Below are 22186 nucleotides of genomic sequence, written 5' to 3'. Positions count from 1 at the left end.
GATATTGCCATTTTAGTCTGATATCCGGATCCGGCCGGATTTTAATTTAAAAAAAAAAGTCCGGATCCGGTTCCGGCCGGATTCTAATTTTAAAAAAAGTCCGGATCCGGTTCCGGCCGGATTCTAATTTGAAAAAAAAGTCCGGATCCGGGTCCGGCCGGATCCTAACAGAGATCCGGCCGGACTCGGATCTAGTTAGTAAAAAAGAGCATACTGAAAAGTATTTTTTCAAAAACAAACCCTGTGTAAATTAATAAGAGTCATTTTCGTCAGTTAAAACTAAACACCTAAAGTGATTGGCTCATTTTGTACACGTGACTAATTTACATTTGTTTACATTTAAAGTATGAAGTAAACATTTCAGAAATGCAACTTTTTACATATGTTGTAAAATTGAAAATTTTGGAATGAATACTTGTATTATTTATTGTTTAAAGTTGAGCTCAGAGAATATTTAGAGTTAATACGGTTGAATGTACGAGCCAATGAGAATCATATGACGAAATGTTTCAAACTAAATACTGATGCAACAAAACATCAGAACATGACAGGCAGTTTATATGTAAGCAGTTAGTTAGTTTGGTGTGCAGCTTGAGGCAACAAAATATCATGAACTTATTTGTGAATGGTTATTGTAGGTAGTGTTTTGTTTTAAAAGTGAATATTTCAACTGGTGTTTAATTGTTTAAATATTTAAGCCAGGTTTATAGTTTAATAGTTTTATTTTTATTTTACAGTTTCCTGTTTACTAAAAGTTTTATTTAATTTTTAGTTTATTGTTTTAAGTCTTTTGATATAGATTTAAAGAGATTCCAGTTTTTAAAGTGTTACCAAAGTAATTAATAATTTTGTATATGCCAGTATTACTTGTTGTGTTTTATATAAAAGATTCATCACTCAAAACTGTCGTGTCTGATTATAGAAAGTAGTCTCAGTTAGAACTTAGTATTTGTTAGATATTAATTAAATATGATGGGTAGTATTAATAAATTAAGTGTATCACTATCAGTCCACAACTTTACTACCAAATTGTCAACCTTTGCTAGCTGTTCTACTGACTATTAGATTACAGAAATTTTTTTCAGTTTTTAAAAACCTCATTCTGACTCAGGCTTGTTTATACTTACTCTAGATAGTTTTAATGACGTAAACAGTGGCAACCCTGCTAGCTTGAAAATTTTTGGGAATTTTAGAAAATCTTGGACTGCCTCAGGCTAGTTTAGTTTTTTATAAAAACTCAGGCTAGTTTTCTTTTAGATTTTGAATGGGTTTGAGCTGATCCAGTTTTCAATATTTTGTAATTTTCTAGTGTATTTTGTTCAAGAACTTGATTTCAGATTTTTAATTGTAAATAACACCTAAATTTGTAAACCTTGTGGCTAGCTGTTCTACTTATTATTAGATTAAAGTACTTTTTTTTTCAGTTTTTAAAAACCTCATTCTGACTCAGGCTAGTTTATACTAGTGATGTACCGGACTCACTATCCGGGTCCGGCCGGATATTGCCATTTTTGTCTAATATCCGGATCCGGTCGGATCCTAATTTGAAAAAAAAGTCCGGATCCGGTTCCGGCCGGACTCTAATTTGACAAAAAAGTCCGGATCCGGTTCCGGCCGGATTCTTAATACTCTAAGTTATTTGTAATGTAAGTAATATAAAAACTAATATGTACGGTAATGCAATTTTATATAACTAACTACTAACTAAGTACAATTGTGTGAAGTTTATCTTTTATGTGTTATATCTAACTATATACTTTTGAATTTTGAAAAAATTATAGTTTAAAAAAATTTAGACTAAAAGTATAATATGCTGATAAAATAATTAAACAATAAGAAAGTTTATGATATGTTATTAAGGTCTAGTTAAGATTAACAGTTAAAAATAGTAGCTGGTTTGTTTGCTAATTTTCTGAACAATATTTACATTTAAATTTTATTAAAATTGAAAGAACATTAGAAAAACTTGAAATTGAAAGAACAGTAAAAAAAAACATCAAATTGAAAGAACAATAAAAAACACTAAAATATCTTTTTTGCTAAACTTATCAAGTTTCCATGATTTTTGGCAACCAAAATATCACCTAATTTTAGCTAATATCAGGTTGCCACTCTTTGATTCAAAAAAACTAAACTGAGTGATTATAAACTTTCCTGAGTCAGAATGAGGTTTTGGAAAACCAAAAAAATAATTACTTTAAGCTAATAATCAGTAGAACAGCTAGCCACAAGGTTGAACATTTTAAGTAATGTTTACAATTAAGGCTATAGGGGGGTCAAACACTTTTTTTACAAGTTGATCTTATTTACTTGAATACTATCTTAGCTACCAGATGCTTTTTATAGCTTTATGATATTCAAAGTAGTTTTTGAGATACAAGCGGTCAAAGCCGGAGAGTTCCATAGCTTCCTTACAGAAGGCGCAAGCTAAAACGCGGAAATATCCATTTCACTAAGAATCTATTTCCTCCTAGGTTTTTTAAGCTAGGTACCTCAAATTTTCAAAAAAATATTCCTTACACAGTTTAAAAGCTTTTGAGTGTTGGAATTTCAAATAATTGAAATTTACAAATTTGAGGTCTAAATTCAAAAAAAACACTTTTTTTTTGAAAAAAGGGGACTTGTTCTTTAAATAAAAAAAATTACTACACTCAAATGATTTAAAATTTAGTAAAGAGTACACTGTAAAAATTTGAATAAGATTGCTTAAAAACTGTAGAGGAGATAGATTTTTAATGAAATGGTTTTTTTTCGCCTTTTTAGTTTGCACCTTCTGTAAGGAAGCTATTGAGCTGGCCGGCTTTGACCCCTTGTATCTCAAAAACTACTTTGATTTTTGTTAAGCTGTAAAAAGTATCTAGTAGCTAAGATTAAAAAATATCAAATAAGATCAACTTGTAAAAATCAAGGTGGACCCCCCTATAGCCTTACCAATCTAAAATCAATTAAAATCAAGTTCTTGAACAAAACTAACTAGAAAATCACAAAATATTAAAAACTGGATCATCTCAAACTCATTCAAAATCTGAAAGAAATTTAGCCTGAGTTTTTCAAAAAATCTTAAAACTAGCCTGAGTTTTTCAAAAAATCTTAAAACTAGCCTGAGATTTTCAAAAATTTCCAAAAATGTTCAAACTAGCAGGGTTGCCACTGTTTAAGTCAAAAAAACTAGCTAGAGTGAGTATAAATTAGCCTGAGTCTAAAATTACTTTAATCTAATAATCAGTAGAACAGCTAGCCATAAGGTTGACAATTTAGTAGTAAAGTTTTTAATTTTACAACATAGGTAAAGAGTTGCATTTCTAAAATGTTTGTTTCATAGTTTAAATGTAAACAAATGTAAATTAGTCACATGTACAAAATGAGTCAATCACGGTAGGTGTTTAATTTTCGAACGTATTTTCTGACTAAAATGACTCTTTTTAATTTACACAGGGTTTGTTTTTGAAAAAATACTTTTCTGTGTGCTCTTTTTTACTAACTAGATCCGAATCGGCCGGATCTCTGTTAGGATCCAGCCGGACCCGGATTTTTTTAAAATTAGAATCCGGCCGGAACCGGATATCAGACAAAAATGGCAATATCCGGCCGGACCCGGATAGTGAGTCCGGTACATCACTAATTGCAAGTTTATAATTAATCTGTTTTTTATCTATTTTTCAAATTTATACAACTTTGAAAAAATTATAAATAGGTTAGTATACACATAAACATGTTACATAAAATACTTAACTTAGTGCTTAATTTTAAAGAACTTAATTATTTATTTGAACAAAGACACTTAGTAGGGTAGTAGGGTAGTTGTTCAATATGTTTTTAGAAAAATTTGCAGTTTTATTAAGGATATATTATTAATTTTTATCAGATGAAGGCATTGAAAATTAAGTAATTTTGTAAATTTGTAGGAAAATTTTGCAATTTTAGTTTGACTTTAAAAGATTTTAACTAATTTTTTACCATTTGAAGGCTTTGAAAATAATGAATTTTGTAAATTTGAACTGACAAACTCTGACACGTTTTATTTTAAACTTGGTCAAATTTCCTGACTTTTTCAAAAACACCCATTTTTTCCTGACTTTTGTCAATCATTTTAGTTTTTCCTGACCTTGTGGCAGCCCTGCTACATAATTTCAATACCTTAACTTAGTAAGATACTGTTTTTATAAGCCTTACATGAAAGTACTTAAATAAACAAAAAATATTAAATAAGTTTTGTTATATTTTTTGAATAAATTATTAAAAACTATATCAGCTCAAAATTGTAGATTTTAACTATCTATAAAATATTTATTCACTAATAATTAATTATTATTTAACTGTTGTAATAAAATTTGGCTTTGTTATTTCAAGTATGTAGTTTGATTTCATACTTAATCCGCTAAAGTAGTGCTAAAACTATTTGTATATAATCATGATGTTTAAAAAAGCTTAAGCTAATGGTAATTGAACGATTTTTAAAACATTTAATAAAGAAAACTAATAATTATGTGCAGACTTGCAAACAACTTTTGACGGTGTGGGAGAAAACTCAGCATAAAAGCTATAGTTAAATTTAAAATTCTATAAAATATACTAAATATTTTAACTAAATTTTTACTTTTACTATTTTATTTATGTACAAACGTACATATAATATAACCGATTTATTTATTTCCTAACATTATCCTATTTTCTAGTTGTTAAATAAAAAACGGCCAATAAACAAGCCAATGCGTTTAGATGTAACCAAATTGAAAACCTTCAAAACGTATTAATGAAAATGTGTTTAATATAAAAAACTTATTAATAATAAAATATTTCTAATTTAAATCTTTTTAAAACAAAGCATACTTTTAATTCTTGTTTAGAATTATTTTTATCAAATGAACCATTTTTAATTTTGAAATATTTCATTTTGACATATATTTTTTACTTTTTTTACGTAGTTTCATACGTTTATTATTGAAAAGCAATAGACCCGGCGTGGTGTCCTTGAAAAGCAACTAATGTACTTACATGTTCATACATAGGGATAGAAATAGGTGTAGAATACGTTGTGAAGTGTGCCTTTAACAACAGCAACCATTTTATTGGTAAATGCCAATATAATATTTTTTATTTACAAAAAATAAGCCAGTGAAGAAGATTAAATGAAGCTATTCGAAAAGTAAAAGTGATAACAAAATAAATGAACGAGATAACAACTAATAATCGTTTTTATAAATTAAAACATTGAAAACCTACTTTATACTTAAGAAAAACCGAAACCAACTCGCATAATAACACACTTAACTGCCACACGCAACTGCACAAAATTACAAGAATTTTATATGAAGTTAAAAAATCTAATTCTTTGTAATAAAATAGTTTTACTTATTTTCAGAACAATTTGTTTATTTTATATACTATTTTTAGCCAAGTTGCGTATTTTTAAAATCTTTAAAATACATAAAGCTGTCTCGGCAAATTATCAAAAAAAAATTATTTTTAATTATATTATAAATTAAGGAATAATATACACTTATAACGAAATTCATAAATAATAAGATATTAACAAAACACAAAACCTTTCTAACAGCTACGTTTTCTCGGCAGTGAAACTTGTACTTCGGACAGAATACCTCTATTCCTTCTAGATGTTCTATCAAGCAAGTCGTAGATAATTTACTTAATCCAATAAAATCATATCCAGAAATAAAATCACTGTGTAATTGAGGTTGTTTGATCTTAGAATTGCAAACTGGCAACTGCATTCTGCATTTATCAACTCTCAATGTTAATTCATTCACTAAATCTGAAAAGAAGACTTTTCTTTAAACCAAAAAAAAGTAGATGCAGTATTATAATACTTTATTTTATACAATTTTGTTAATATTTAATTTATATTTTTGATAATGCAAAAAATTTTATATATTAGCTAAAAATGGTTATGACACTAACTAATGAAAGAAGGAAACAAATATTTTAGCAAATTGTAAACTTATAAGACGACATGACTTCTATAAGTAAGTGCTAAACTCAAATAAAAAATATTTGCGCATGAGTAGTAATTGTAATATTATGTAATTATATACATTAATTATAAATAGCGCCTTTTTAGGATTAACTTGATAATGTCTCTTAACATAGCCACTTTTTATAGTGTTAAAACTTTTAAATGAGGCGAAATACAGGATAAGATAGAATATTTGAATTGTCAGAAAAAAACTTATAAAATTAACCATTAACGTCATTGGTAAAATATCTGAAACTTGTACTCTTGTTATTAATTCTAAAAAGAATTTCTTCAGTTTCATCTTGCACATGTGAAATCTGTGACACTTTCCCTTCTTTATTCTTATTGTTATAATACGTACCAGAAACATTTGTGCGAACGTTTTTAGCAATCTAAATTAAAATTTTAAAACAATTTTATAATTTTTATAACAAACTTATAGATTTTATTTTACAGACTATTAAGAACTACACAATGTAAAAGTCTCCTATAGTTATTTTTAACAGAAAATAATTGTATAAACAAACGTATGAAAGATATTGTGAAACAAAATTAACAAGACTGTGCGGATGGCATGCTGTGTTTATAGTTTTCAAAAACATTGTATTTCAGAACTAAAAATATCTATAAAATAAATATTTTCTGAAGTTTTGAATTACGAACAGGCAAATAAATAGATAAATTTGTTTATTCGAAGAAGTTAAATATTTTTCAACGCGTATATATCGGCGTTTAAATTAATAACACGTGTTAGTAAATAAAACTAGCTGTGGTGTTCGTTATTTTTCGATCTCGTTACGACCTACCTTCACTCAAGTCGATTTCAAATCTAGTTAAGAAGAATACCTATGTTTTCTTGTAAACAAGAATATATTTTTTGCCAAGTGAACAAGAGAATAACTACGTCGTCAAGCGGCCATTAAGTTTCCGTTCAGGGTTGCCACACATTTTTTCAAAATTTTTTCCAGGTTTTATATATTTCATCCAGGTTTTTAAAAGTACACATTTTTAAGTCTATTTTTAGTTTTAAGTTAATTTCTATATAAGAAACTGTGTTATATAGTATAGAAACATTGAAAAGATACTGTAAAATTACTTTAAATGTGTTTTTTAATAAAAAAATTTTATGATGACAAAAAAAATCTTATTTATATGATACATTTTTTGTGTCAAATCAAAATTTTACCACTGAAGATGTTAAAATTAATTAAAATTCCAGGTTTTTTCCAGGATTTTTGATCAAAATTCCAGGTTTTTTTCAAAATTTCTCAAATTCCAGGTTATTTTTGCCTAAATTGTCGAATTCCAGGTTATTCCAGGTAAAGTGGCAACTCTGTTACGTTTAATCGACTCTAAGAAGCAAACGCCGTGAGTTCTTTCGTAACAATTATTTTGTCGAGAATGTTAGTCGTTTATCTTATATTTTACTATCTTTAATACTTTTTCAAAAGTTTTACTTGTATAGCGATTTTTGATAGTTTCTTTGAATAATTCACATTACTACTTTCCTAAATTGTTACGAGGTTTTTCCAAGATTCCGGGTTTGAAAAAAAACATATAAACATTATATCTTAATCCATAAGCTTAAATCCATTTTAAATTATTTATTTTTGTATATGCCATGTTTTTTAGTTTATTTTCAGTTTGTATTAGCTTTATTTTGGGTAGGTGTCAAAAGTGCACGAAGAAACACTTTTGCAGGAATATTTACTTTTTCATGAAGACACTTTTGCACAGGTTGAATTTTTTTTCGATTATTATTATTTACTTAATTTTTTACTATCACTGTTAGCCCTAACCCTTGGTCAATTTTTTTTTTTGTTTTTTTTATTGTCACTGTTACCCTTAACCCTTGGTTAGTAATTCTTATTTTGTTTTTATTTTTTCTCGTGCTAAAGTAACCCTTCGTTCAAATTTGTCTTCGTGCATTTTTGACCCGTCCGTCTTTATCTTAGATATTAGATACAAACCAATCTAAGTTATTTTTAGTTTGTTTTTGTCCGAAATACTAACAATTTCTATTTATTTTATTTATGTTTTTTTATTTATTCATTTTATTTTCTATTCGTTTAAATTGACAATATCTTCCATTTTTTTGTTTATACAATTTTCTTTAATTTAATTAACAACTTAATACCTCATATAGACTTTACTAGAGAAGTGAAACAATAGTTTTTAAGAATTTGATTAATAAAATCGGATTAAAAGTAAAATAAAACAAAATCTAATTTTTCTCCCTATATGAACATAAGTTGAGATTTTTTTATGAATCGAACTTCAGAACAAATAACAATATAATGAATATACTACAAACATATAAGAAAATTCAATTAAATTTCACATTACTATAAAACTAACTCGAAACTTAAGTCAAAGCAGCTTTAAAACTTTAAAATGTTAGTTTGAAAGATATGTAGTTGCAGTCAATGTGATTGATTATGTTGAATATATTTTTATTACAAGAACAAATCTCTATTTCATAAATTTTCTTTATGAATAAATGTTTATGATAACTAGATAAAAAATATTTAGCCAAGGATAACTAGATGTAATATATAGCATTTTTTGATTGTTTAACCAAACAAACTTCTTTCAACTACTGCGCATATAAAATATTATACTGTTATATAAAACTCAGTAAGGTAATATGTATTTTAAATTACGTCTGTTTTGAATTTTCATAAAAAAAGGCACGGCGTCACTTTAGCATGGAACAATTTTAAATCTTTTAGAATGTTATTCTAAATAATGTTTAATTATATTATAGTTATGAAGTTAACAAATAAACAAATGTCTAAATTAGTTCTAACTTTTTTGAAAGTATCGTCTTAGAAAAGTTATAAATAAAGTTTTTACAATGAGCACTTTAAATTAAGCTGTTTCTTGAAGTTTTTAACAATTAAAATAATATAAAAGCTAAACGGGTAAAAAAATGTTAAAATAAGTTTATCTACCCTTGTAGTAGTCTAAAGATAATTTTTATAGCACATAGATAAGTATAAAAAAGTTGCGAGATGCGTGAATGTAGAAATAAGAGGAACTTATAATCTCTTTAAATTATGATGTTCAAAGCTATATGTATTTTGAAATGAAATAAGTAAGTTTTTAACCTTAATATATCTCACCTTTAATTTAAAACTTACACATAAGTTTCAAAATTAATTTAAGCCTTTTAAAAAAGTTTTAAGAATGCTAGAGCTTGTATATGTTTCTAGCTTTATAAAAATAGTTTTATGTTATAACTTTAAAAGTAAAAGCATCAAAATATTTTTATTTTTTATTATATTGTAAAATAAGTTGATCAAGTTTGTAAATTAACTTTTGTTCTAGTTTTAGTTAAAGCTTAAACTTGTAGCTCATTTAAAGCTTGTTAACTTTTAGTTAACATGTTGCACCGTTCGTTTTTAGATATTTAAACATAATAGTACAAATATTATTTAAGCATAAAAATAACTGCAAAATAAATTTCGTGCTTAAATTTCATTTCGTTCTAGAGTGTCACTCCGTGGTTAAGTGTCACTCTATGCTAAAGTGACGCCCCGCTTTTCTGACCCGTTTCCATCCAAACTGTTTGAGATAAAAAATGCGACCTTAGTTTTTTAGCTAGCAATTGTTTACATGTGGCAATTTTACAAAAAAAAACATTGTGCAGAATTTAGAGGATTTAAAGAAAGTTTCACGGAGTAGCTTCTTGGTTTTATATAATTTTCATAATTTTTTGAAATATTCTAGATCTTTTTATTATAAACCGAAAAATTCTTCGGTGAAACTTTTTTTAAAATCATCCTAAATTCTGCACAATTGCACAATGTGTTTTTGTGATAATTGCAACATGTTAAACAATTTCCAGCTAAAATTTCTTAAAGTTGCATTTTTTAGGTCCCATATCATTGGGGTTGTTTTCAGAAAACCAAAATTTGCTACCGTGGAAGTTTTTTATATCAGCTAAAATTTTGCATAAGGTGTTTTTGTGACATTTATTAAGTACTTTAACCTCTCGCTTATTTACGCACATTGTGTCCACAGAAAAAGTGCGTATAGATACGAGAGATCGTAAAGATACGAGAGGTACCAAATATACTTACTATAATGGCTGTTTTTTTATATTGTTTCTAGTTAAAAACAGACTGAGAACTTTCCCACGTTTAAAAACTTGTTTACTTAATTTATAAATATGAAAACAAAAGATAAAAATATACATATAAAAAAAGGATTTAATTTTATATAAAATAATAATACTTGTAGAATAATTTTACTAAATTAATAATAAGTAGATTTTATCTTTATCTTTACTCATATTTTACTTATTTGATACTTAACATTTATATTCTATTCTACTTTGCAAATTGCTGTGTAAAGCAAGTGTTACAGAAGAAGAATTTAAACTAAAAAAAACGTCAAATGAAAATTAGTGATATGTTTACTAAAAAAACAATTTAGATTTGTTTTAATAGTGAGCTCTATATTTATTAAGTATCACTGCTACTTTTTGCTAGGAAGTTTTATTAAAATTAATTTTTAGATGTTTATTCATATATAGAGCAAGAGTACTTTATTATTTATTTGTGTTACAAACTCTCATTATTTCATTATACTTTCATTATTAACACAGTATATTTCTTTCAGTATTTTAATTTAATCTCTTCTGATATACTGAGGTATAACTTAATTTTTATCAATTAGTCAAGGAACATAAGTTTACAAAGTATAAAGATATAGAGAGGTGAGTTAGTATTTAAAAACATATTTTACATTAAAAATATACAATAAACCTAATTTGTGCAATATATAAGAAAACTAAAATTTTGATTGTTTGAGTTTTTTAGAATTCTAAAATGCGTAACTAAACGAGTGTGGGTAACGTCACGAGTGCGTAAAGATACGAGAGGTTACTGTATAGAAAAAGTTTAGCTGAAAATTCAAAGGTCGCATTTTTTTTCAAGCACCCTACTGTGAAAAGTTTTTGAAAATGTTGAAGATCACTGCTATATACAAATGTTTTTAGTAGTGGTAGCCGCAAGATGTTAATAAAACACATAATTGAGCTTTAACATTATAAAATCAACAGAGATTTAACACAAAAAATAATTAATCAAAACATAACGTAATTTCAATAATATAAATAAATTAAAGTTAATTAATTTAAAATAAAACTAGCCTAGGATATACAACAAAAAAGGACTAGTTAAAGATTTTTAATTATCTAGAGCGGGCCGAGTTTAATTGAAAGAGAACCATTTTGCCACAGATAGAGCTGAAAAAAAACCAGACTTTTCTATGTATTTTTCCTGGCTTTTTTATAATATAACTTTACCAAGAAATGTATGTTTACCCCCATAAAACTTTCTTTAAATTGTACACAATATGTTTTTGTGATAATTGTAACATGTAAAAAAAACTTTCAGCTAAGATCTCAGAAAACCAAATTCCACCGAGGTGAAAGTTTCTTCAAATCGTCTAAAATTTTGCACAGGGTGCTTTTGAGGAATTTGGAAAATTATTAAAAAAAATTAATGAAAACTCATGAAATATTTTATCATAATCTTTAATAAGCCATTCAGATTTTTTTAGAAAGCCAATAATTTTTAAAATATGTTGGTTTGGACTCTAAAATAATTAAGATATAATATACGTATAAAAAATTAACCCAAGTATTATAAACTGATCAGGAAAGAAAAACAACAATGATAAGTCTGAGTTTGAAAACCCTATACATAAAGTAATATTTTTCTGTACAAGTCGTTCTAATTAAACACCTTAAAACAAAGAAATAATTCACTCTCTACCACATAGTGAGATCATAAAAGTTTTAATTAATTCCAAAAATTCAATTAGACCCTGAAAAAACACAAACTGCAAAAGCCTTTTTTTTTTGAAAAACAAAATTAAAAAAATGCTGTTTTAGTAATGATAAACTTTCTTAAAAGACTGGGTTCGTGAGCAAATTTAAAAAAAAATTAGCCTGATATTTAACAATTTTGACTGATTTAGTCTAGTCTTCATCTTCCTCTTATGCATTTGCTTTGAGTACGCACTTCTCATTAAATACGCATTTGAGTGCGCATTTCTAGTATGTATGTTTTGAAAAGTACGCATTTATGTTACGCACTTTCATCAAGTACACATTTTAGTACGCATCTTTTATTAGTTACAAATGTTTGAACCAAGATAAAATATGTCTGTCAGTATTCTTTTTTATTAAGACTAAAAATTCTTAGTTAGAACTCGCTATTAAGTAACTGCTGTGTTCAGAATGTGTTCGTCTTATTAATAAATTTAATAACTTTAAATAAACAAACAGTAAAACATATTATTAATAAACAGCTATGAGTTTTAGTCTCAAGTGTATTTGGTATTTATTGAGTTTCTAATTTAGGAAATTTAACAGTTAAACTATCTAATCTTTTAAAAATACAGCTGATGTAAACAATTTCAAACCAACAGCTAAGTTGTTTTAATTCAACTGTTAGGTTACATGACTATTCAAATTAGGTCAAATCGAATTCCTAAACTTTCTTTAAATGAGCTATAACTCTAATTATAAACTGAAGTTGAGAAAAATAAAAATAGGTACCTAGATCTGTTTAAAAAGAATATGATTATGAAAAAAAAAATATAAAACATTCTTATAATAAAAATTTTATTAAGAGAAAACTAATAATTTTTTTTAAGTTTTCAAATTATATTTTTAAAAACAGTTTGAACTTGAAAAAAATAAAAATGCACACATAGTTCAAATTATTTAATCATAATGGTGAAAAAATACTCAAAAAATAAATTAAAATAAATAAACGAGTTTTGCTTTAAAAATAAGAATTTAAATACAGTAGACTACCGCTTTAGTACGCACTTTTTTTGGTACGCACCCCGCCTTAAGTACGCACTTATCCAGAAAGGCAAAAACAATTCTAAATCTGTCGCGAAATCTGGAAAGCCACATCCATGATGCTTTGAAATCTTCCAAAGAAAGATTATTTGCAATATCGTTGGCTCTTGCTATTTTGATCGAAGGTAAAATTGGCAAATTTGCTTTCCTGATCACTGAAATCCAGTCATAAAGCTGAGACTCTAACTCAGGGTACTTAGCAGAAGAAAATCTTAGCTTTTTCTTTGCTCAGACAATAATCTCATCTCGGTTTTTTTAAATGTTTTTAATTGCACCTTAAATAACATTCAGGCTTCTTCTAAGATAACGCTTAACTAGGTGGATTTTTCCTTTCAAGCTGGTTAATGATATTCAACCTTTCTAACTCAGTTAATCGTTTTTTAGCAGCTGACATAACTTAATGCTCTTAAAAATACTTGAAAAGTATTTAATATCATTTTAGATTTTTTATTTACTTTTTTTTTACTTAAAAATCAAATTAAAAAATTAGTTTTGAAAAATCTACCTTCTGGACAAATACAGCATTTAAAAGATTTAGTGTCACTGTGAGCTGCTTGATGTTGAACTAATGAACGTTGTAGAGCAAATTTTAATAACTATGTTAACGAAACTAGAAAAAATAAAAGTTTTAAAAGTACAATTCAATCTACATTTTTAACTGTGCCGTTATATGTACAATTTATTTATCAAAATAAAGGATGTTATATTAGAACTTCTAAGAAATTCCAGTTTTTTGCCTAAATTTTCAATCATCAAGTTTTTTCCAGATTATTTTATGTTTCCATGTAGAATGGCCAACCTGCTGAGTTAGCCTGAGACTTTCACAACAGTTAGTGAGTAATCGTGAGTAGTCTAAGTGGCCTGAGATTGTGACAGTCCTGTTATTAAATGTTAATAAACTAAACACTTATGTAGTGGTTGCAGAAAAGTGAAAAGAATAAAGATATTTGAGCTGTAATGCTATACAATAAATAAATCTAGATGAATAAGTTAAAAAACCTACAAATACAACATAGTTAAGTCATAATTTAATTTAAACGTACACACATTGATGTTTTGAAAATTTTTGGTAAGCACAATGTAGTTTAGTACTTTCCCTCTAACAAAACAAAATATGTGGCTAGTTGTAAGAAAGAAAACAAACAACTAAATTTCATGTTATATGTACTATGTCGTCAAAAAGTACGCACTACCCGTGCTAAGTACGCACTTTTTGGTCGGGTTCAATTTGCGTACTTAAGCGGTAGTCTACTGTAGTCAGAATTTGAATCGTCGTGCACCCCAACTGTAATGCTTAAACTGTATCTTAATAAACTTTCAAAATTATGACGTATATAATCTACTCAAAACAAGATAAAAAAGATACTTAAATTTCTATTAGAAACTCAAAAGTTCCAAGCATTTGTTTTAACAAATACTGACTGATTTTGAAATTTATATTTAGAAATAAATTCACATCTCAATTTGATGTTTAAAAAAAAATTCTTAAGTTTTTCTAATCAAGAATTTTCAAGCATTTGAACTGAGAAAAACTGAGATTCTAAAATTTTTAGATAAAAAATCATTTAGCCTGATGTTTTTCAGCTTTTTCTAAAAAAACTGATTTAGCCTGATGCTCACGAACCCTGAAAAGAGCATGTCTGTATCAAATTTCCTGACTTTTTTCGAAAACCCCCATTTTCCTGATCTTTGTTTTTTTTTTTTGTTTTTCCTTACTTTGTGGCAACCCTGATCTGGGTCAAAAGGACATTCAACAGATAAATTTAAGAAAATGGCGAAAAAAAGCTTACAAATGAAAATTTAAATGTTTCACAATAAAATCTAATTTTTATCACATTAAAAACTTTATAGGGTCATAAACTAGGAAAAATAATACTGTATTTACTTGTCTAATATAAAAAACTAAACTAAACAATATAGTAACAATTAATACTGTTATAATTTACACTAAGCAATTTTTAGCACACTTGTTTTTTTAACAATTATAAAACTAAAATACAAGCTTTAAATAGTAAAACAAAATATTTTTAGATAGTTAAAAAGATAAACTTTAAAAAAATACCTCATGTAAATTCTCCATACCGTACTTTCGTTTAATTTCATCTTTATTTTCAAGAAGAAAAGATTTGGGACTTAGGTAGGCCCTTTGCACTATAAATTTTTATTTTTAATATTGAAAACTTATAATTCATCAATTTATATTTATTTACATAGAACAAATACGTTTTTACCACTTTCTTAGTCAGAAAAACTTATCTGAAAACAGAAGTAGAAAAATTATTATTTAAAAGGTAATCAGGTATGTACACTGTACATAGTGCAATGTCACATAATTAGTTGTACAAATTTATTTTCTGATTTTTTTTTCTCAAAAAGTAAGAAAAGCTTTTTTTTTTAATTCTGGAAATTGACAAAGGGAATTTTTACATATTTTTCAATTTTTTATAGGGGTTTATAGGGAATGCAAATTTCTAGGGATTTATAGGGAAGTGGGAACCCTTTATATTGAAAAGTGTTTTTAAGTCATAGAGAGATCAAGGTTTTTTTATATGAAAATAGCTTAAATCAGTGAAGAGCAGTCTTTTACAACCCATCATGGCTACGGTTCATACGGAAAAAGATGCATTTTTAGACTGAAATGCTTCGATATAGACTAGGGTTTCCGAAACTCAGCGCCTTTCCTCTGTAAATAATAAGTCCCTTTTCAATATAGTGGACAAATATGTTTTCGGTTTGTTTATTGTTAACGTGCTCTGGGCTTAGGTTTTAAATTTTGTGGTTAGTCACTGCGTTTAAATTTTTGATGCTTAGTCTTATGAAATTTTTTGTTTTTTATCTTAATCTAAAAGTTTTTTATTTTTTATTTACGTTTGCTGATTTTAAACAATATGTCTTTTCTTTTACGTCTCTACCTTATGTGTCTTTCAGTAAGCGGCCTAGATTTTGATTCTGTCGTTCATCGTAGGACAATAAACTTACAATAAAAAAAAAAACTTAATTTTCCGCATTAATTGAAAGTGTTTTATTAATTTGTTTCAAATCTACTAAATGAGCATTTTAAAAGTATTAAATATATGTTTACTCAATTTGTAAAAAGGAATCTTATTTTTTGTAAGTTTACTAAAAGTCAACAACTAGTTGCTTGCCAACTATGAAATTAGGGTAGCTGTCAAATTTGCACGAGCGTACAAAATTTCACGAGGGGACAAAACTTCACGAGGGGACAAAACTTCACGAAGGGATAAAATTGCACGAAAGGTCACTTTTGCACGAGCAGACAATTTCGCACGGAGACATTTTTGCACAAGTTAATTTTGTTTTCTAATTTTTTTATTAAATTAGTTTTTTTTACTATTACTGTTACCCCTAAGCCTTACCCTCGGTCGGTAGCTTTTTTTTTTAACTTTTTTTTTAATATCACTGTTACCCCTAACTCTTCCCTCGGTCAGTAACTTTATTTTTCTTTTTTCTTATTGAAATATTTATTAATTTTTTTTTTCTGTTTTGTTTTTTATTTTCATTTTTTTCCTGGATTTTTTTACTCTCGTGCAAAATTGACCCTTGGTGCAAAATCGTCTTCGTGCAATTCTGTTCTCGTGGATTTTAGTCCCCTCGTGCAACTTTGTCTTTATGCAATTTAGACCAGTTCCCATAAAATTAACACATTTGAGTTAACGCATCCGTATCGTGATAAAATGTGTTGGAATCATTACAAAGTCATTCAAAGTTAAATACATTCATGGTGGCAACTGGTTTTTAAGAAATTTCTTACACGTTTTTGAAAGTGCACGTTTTTTGTCTATATTTATTTTAAAGCTAAGTTTAAGGTTAAAAACTGTGCTAAGTAGTATAACAACATATAGAAGATAATGTAAAGCTAATTTTAATACGTTTTTTAATAAAAAAAATTTGGACAGCGATAAAACTTTTTCATCTGTATGACAGATTTTTCGTTTTAATTAAAAATTTTACTACTAAACATGTAAAATTGTTTAAAATTCCAGATTTTTCTAGGTTTTTTAGCCTAAATTGTCAAATTCCAGGCTTAGTGGCCACCTTGTACATTACAATAGCTGATAACTTGTCCAGCTAACAAAATCTTTTTAGAAATAAGGTAACCAAAAGCTGGGCTGAACTCGATCGGATAGTTTTTGAAGTGAAACGAAAATTATTCTAATGGAATGTCATTTAGTCGAATTGTTACTTGTAGTTCATTTGATAAAGCTAATGTATAAAAATGTTTCCAACTACTTCAGTTTTATACCAGCTTCATACAAAAACTTTAAGAGAGATTCTTCAAAAGTGGTTTTTAAGTGACAAACAAAAAAATTATTAATTTAATTTTCTATTCTGAATAAAGAGTGGTGATACTTATCATAACAAAAACATCAGTATTTAGAGCTAAGAAAAAAAAAAAGTAAGGGTGCAATTAGGTGGGCGATATCGAACTTTTGAAAACTTAGAAATTTGTTCTACTTCATTCAATTATTTTTCCAAATATAGATTTTTGGGAAATGCTCATCTAATAATTTTCAAGTTGGTTTTAAATTAAAATACAAACTTTTTATCAACTTAACTTAATAAATCATTTTTCTCTTGATAATGCAAAAAATGAAATAAACATACTTTTTTTTATTAGATGTGGATAGTATTCAAATACTAGTTTTTCTTCGTACTTATTTATTTCTACCTGTTTTCAAAATTTTTATTTCTTTTTTTGTTATACCATATAAAATTAAGTTTATATGCTCAAAAAATATAATAAATATCTATATGTTTGAAAACTCACCACTAAGTTATCAATTATCTTATCAATTTTTTTATTCATCAAATTTAAAACTTTTGGGACATTACACTGAGGTTTCATTTCTAAGAACTTTATTTTCTCTTCTTCTAAACTACCCTTGTAGTTCTTTAAGAATTCTGATTGCTTTTCACGATTTCCTTGAAACTGCAATTTTAATTATCATAGATTTTTTATAACAATAAAAACTACAAAAACAGTATGAATATTTTAAATTGATTGAAAAAATATTAAATAAGACATCAAAATATTTTTGTATAGAATGGATATGTGTCAAGTAATAAATTAAAACTTCATTAAACCACTAGAACAAGGTTTGGTCAACTACATGGTAATTAAAAATATTCTACCCGCGACTTATTTTGTATTAAAATCAACTTGTGCAAAGCAATCTAGTTATTTTTATAATAAAAATTACACAGTAGTAGATAATCTATTTCTGAGTAAGCAGTTGTGCGTTTTTAATCATTGCTCCAATACTTCTATTATTTTAAACAGTCTGTTTTAAGCAAAAACAAGGTGGACCGTAACATTTTTTTATCTGGTATCTAACATACGTTGTCTATGAAACCTGGCTCATTTTTATTAAATGCTGTCAACCCCTTAATAAAAAAAAATGTTATTCACTAATAGAAATTGAACTTATACTTAATTTTAAACATCAAAAGCACTACTGTATAATTTCAAATTTTCTGAAACAATTTCTGAAGCTTATCGTTTAATTTTATTGTTATTTTATATTTCTAAAAATATACTGTTACAATAATAGAAGAAGTAAAAAATGAAACAATAAGGAACAAAATGAAAATAGTTGAAGTTAATCGTTCTTAATAAACCTCAATAAGTAATCAGTCTATACATGGACATTTTAGAAAAAAAGATTTAAATACTCGCGGCCGCATTTTACCTTCTGCGGGCTGCATCCCGTTCATAATAAAAACTTTCGCGGGCTGCAGTTTTCCGACCCTTGCATCAAACCTTACGAAACAGAAGAAGCATTTGTTGGCACAAAAATAGTACATAAAGAAAATAAATCGAATGTTTTAGTACTTATGCTTATACCAGGGTTGCCACTGGTCTTTGGCAAATTTTCTCCAGATTTTCAAAATTTCTTCCAGGTTTTTGAAAGTACACGTTTCTGGATATAAATTAATAATAATGTTTTAAAATTAAGTTTAAGGTAAAAAACTGTGTTAAATAGTATAACGACATTGTGATACTGTAAAGCTACTTTAAATAAATTTTTTGATTAAAAAAAGTTGTTGATGACAAAAATTTTTTATCTATATGATTTTAAGTCAAATCAAATTTCATTACTTTATATGTAAAAATTGTTTAAAACTCCAGGTTTTTTTTATAACTTTTGTTCAAATTCAAGGATTACATATTATGAGGAAACCCTGTTATAATTTGTTTACTGTTGATCAAAAAACTTGCTGAAAAAATCGTATTTAATGCTGAAACAGCTCGTAAAAGTTTGTTTTTGTGCACTAAACCTTTTTATTACATAATCAGATTAGTCAACATATAGCTAACCATTCCATGTTTACCATTAACTGAGTAAGTCATTTTCGGCATAGGCACAATTCCGTGGATAATTGGTAACAGACTTACACACTCATGGTGTTCTTTTTTTTTCTTAAGTTTTTCCTCCGTTTCAACTACTTCTGTAAAAAAGTGATTTTGATCAGTAATTGAAAACTTTTTTAGATACTCTATTTTAATAGATTTATGCAAATTGTATATTTTATTTGCAACCGGTTTCGGTAGCAAGAGATTGCGACCTTTTCAAGCAAAAAATAAAATATGAAACTGCATATAACAATGTTGGTTACTTATACTATTATTCAAAAAACTTATTCATGCGTGAATAATATAAACAAAAACAACTCTATTTAAAAAGATACTCTATTTACTCTAGATACTCTATTTAAAAAATAATTATAAATTTAAAACTGAAATAGTTTGAACTAAAAAATAAAACAATATAATATTTTACTTAGTAACAAAAATAAATCAAAGATGTGATTTTGTCGATTATCTACCGTAAGTAATTATTTAAAAGACATTAGATTGTTATAAATTACTTTAGTTGTTAGTTCAGATTAGTGCTGTTAAAATAATTGTGTTTAAAATTAAGACTACGGCAATAATAACACAGTTAAAAGCGAGTATTTCAACATTTCTGCTTATTTAATATTTATTTACTAGTTATGAACGACTACAAAATTTAACAGGGCTGCCAAATTTTTTTAGCAAGTTTTCTCAAGGTTTTCAAATATCTTCCAGGTTTTTAAAAGTACACATTTTTGGATCTATTTTTAGTTTAAAGTTAAGTTTAAGGTAATAAACTGTGTTAAATAGTATAAAAACATTGAAAAGATACTGTAAAGCTACTTTAAATGTGTTCTTTAATTTTTTTTTGTGATGATGATAACAAATGTTTATCTATATGATAGAACTTTTGTGTCAAATAGAAATTTTACTACTTAACATATTAAAATTTTTTATTAAAGTTAATTAAAATTAAAGTTAAAAAAAATTTTAGCCTAAATTTAAAATTCAAGGTTATTCAGGGTTTCCAAGTTTTTTTTGGCAACCCTGATTTAAAAACTTTAAGAGTGTTTAAGAAACAAAAAATAATCAAATTTGCAAACAACTTAACTTAAATTAATCGTATAGTATTCTAAACTAATAATATTAATTAAACGTTTTACATTGTTAACTGAACTAAGTAATAAAATTACGTAGCGAAGTTAATAATTCTTATTCTACTAGGAATGAATATTTTTACAAAGTTAAAGTATAACAATCGTTTCTTTGATGATACATAAGCACTTATTCACAAAAACGACTATGACTCTGATGCATTCTTAAATTCAGATTAAACTACCGACACCTTCAAATAAAGATTATATATTTTAGAGATAGTTTCAATATTCAAATCATCAATATACCTGAAGGTGCTTTAAAAAAGTCCTGAGGTAGCTTTTCTTCCTTATCAACTTTCAACATTTCAATCATCGGCGCGCTTTTAAGAAGTGTTGCCTCGAGAGGAGCAAGCAAAAAAGCCACCTTCACTACTGTTGCACGCAATACTATCTTTAAAAAATTTTGCTTGTTCTCTTGAGCTTTATTTACTGTAAAATCAGTAAAGCATCCTTCGAAATGATTTATGTTTAAACAATTAGTGTTTAAAACTGTTTTGCATTCCACTTCTTCAAACTTTTTGGTAATTACAGAATTACAAACATCATTAAGACTAGAAAAATATTTTTTTTCTAAACTCAGCTGGTTTGATATTTTGCGTTTGGCATTTATGAAAGAATTTCTTTTAGAATAAGTAAACACTAAAGAGGATTCCATACTTTTCGATATATTACTATTAAAAAAAAACTCTTTTGATGACAAAAAAGACTTTTTTGACAATATTGTACTATCAGTAACTCTATCCTGTTTTATATGCACTTTTACCGGATGGTCGACTTTGAATTTTGGTTTATACGCCTTATTTATAATTTTTTGGTTAACTTCATTGTTTTGGAGCCTATATTGAGTTAGTTGATTGTTATGTCGATCTTTTTCATAAGAAGTATCAATAAATGCTTTACCCGGAAAAAATGAATCACAAAAATACTTAAATTTTAGTTTAATTGATGTAGGTAGTGGTGTAGTTTGTTTTTCGCATATAAACTTTTCTTCTGGTGAAATACTATCATATTTATTTATGACTATTTTATGTTGGTTAACATGTTTATCAAAACTATAAAGCTCTGTATTATTTTTATTAGGATATTCCAGATATTGAGAATAGATACTTTTATTACTAGTGTTACCTAATAAAAATCTTGTCGATTTACATTTTCTATTCCTAAAGCAAGAAGCTGCATTTAAAACTTTATAGTCTGCAATTAAACTGTTTTTTTCTAAATAAGAATCTTTTAAACGTTCAGTTTTTAATGCATGTTTGTAATTATGGAAGCAGCTTTGCTGTCCTAAAGAAGCAACACTAGAAAAAGAGGACTGACTATTTTTTTCCTCTGGAGTAAAATACAATGGGAAATATTCTTTTTTTCTCATATCATTCCATGCTGTTTGGTAACAATGAGATATAATGTTTGTCTAAATTAAAGAAAATTTCAGCTTCTTTTTATGCTTATCATTAAGTAAACCGATGTTAGTAGGTAATGCAAATTAAAAAAGTACATTTGCAAAAACTTTTATTTATATAAATAGTACAAACTGAATAATTATCTTTTTTTTTTCTAATACGTACAAATAATCTGTAACTTTAACAAATATTTAGTTACATAAAAAAAATTCAACTTCATTAAACATTTATTAGCTTGTTGAAAATAATTAAATGCTTAGCTTAATTTAAATAAAGTAAAAGAGCTTATAATAGAAACAAAAACAAGTTTCAGGTAAATTAAAGTTTTATTACTCTTCAAGATTCAGAAGGCACAAGCCGTTATTTTCAAGAAATAAAATGTTATTTTGTTTATTTTTGCTTAAAAAGGTC

General features: G+C 26.7%; 1 protein-coding gene across 2 annotated transcripts in view; it reads right to left on the bottom strand.

The window, feature by feature from the left end:
- Positions 1–22186, bottom strand: part of LOC145845425 (histone-lysine N-methyltransferase 2C-like) — a 37290-nt gene that overhangs the window by 14539 nt on the left and 565 nt on the right. The window contains exons 2-7 of one of the 2 annotated variants that reach the window (XM_082952702.1): positions 19201–19331; positions 17650–17811; positions 17487–17550; positions 14923–15011; positions 6201–6366; positions 5547–5773 (exon numbers count right to left, since the gene is read on the bottom strand). In XM_082952702.1, the coding sequence (XP_082808828.1) occupies positions 5547–5773; positions 6201–6366; positions 14923–15011; positions 17487–17550; positions 17650–17811; positions 19201–19331 (839 nt within the window). The remainder of the gene's footprint in view (positions 1–5546; positions 5774–6200; positions 6367–14922; positions 15012–17486; positions 17551–17649; positions 17812–19200; positions 19332–22186) is intronic. The other variant, XM_082952705.1, reaches the window with a different exon arrangement.

This window comes from Thalia democratica, chromosome 1 (genome assembly GCF_965202585.1).
Source record: "Thalia democratica chromosome 1, ktThaDemo2.hap1.1, whole genome shotgun sequence".
NCBI classification, from domain to species: Eukaryota; Metazoa; Chordata; class Thaliacea; order Salpida; family Salpidae; genus Thalia; species Thalia democratica.
This window is presented reverse-complemented; position numbering and strand designations above follow the sequence as displayed.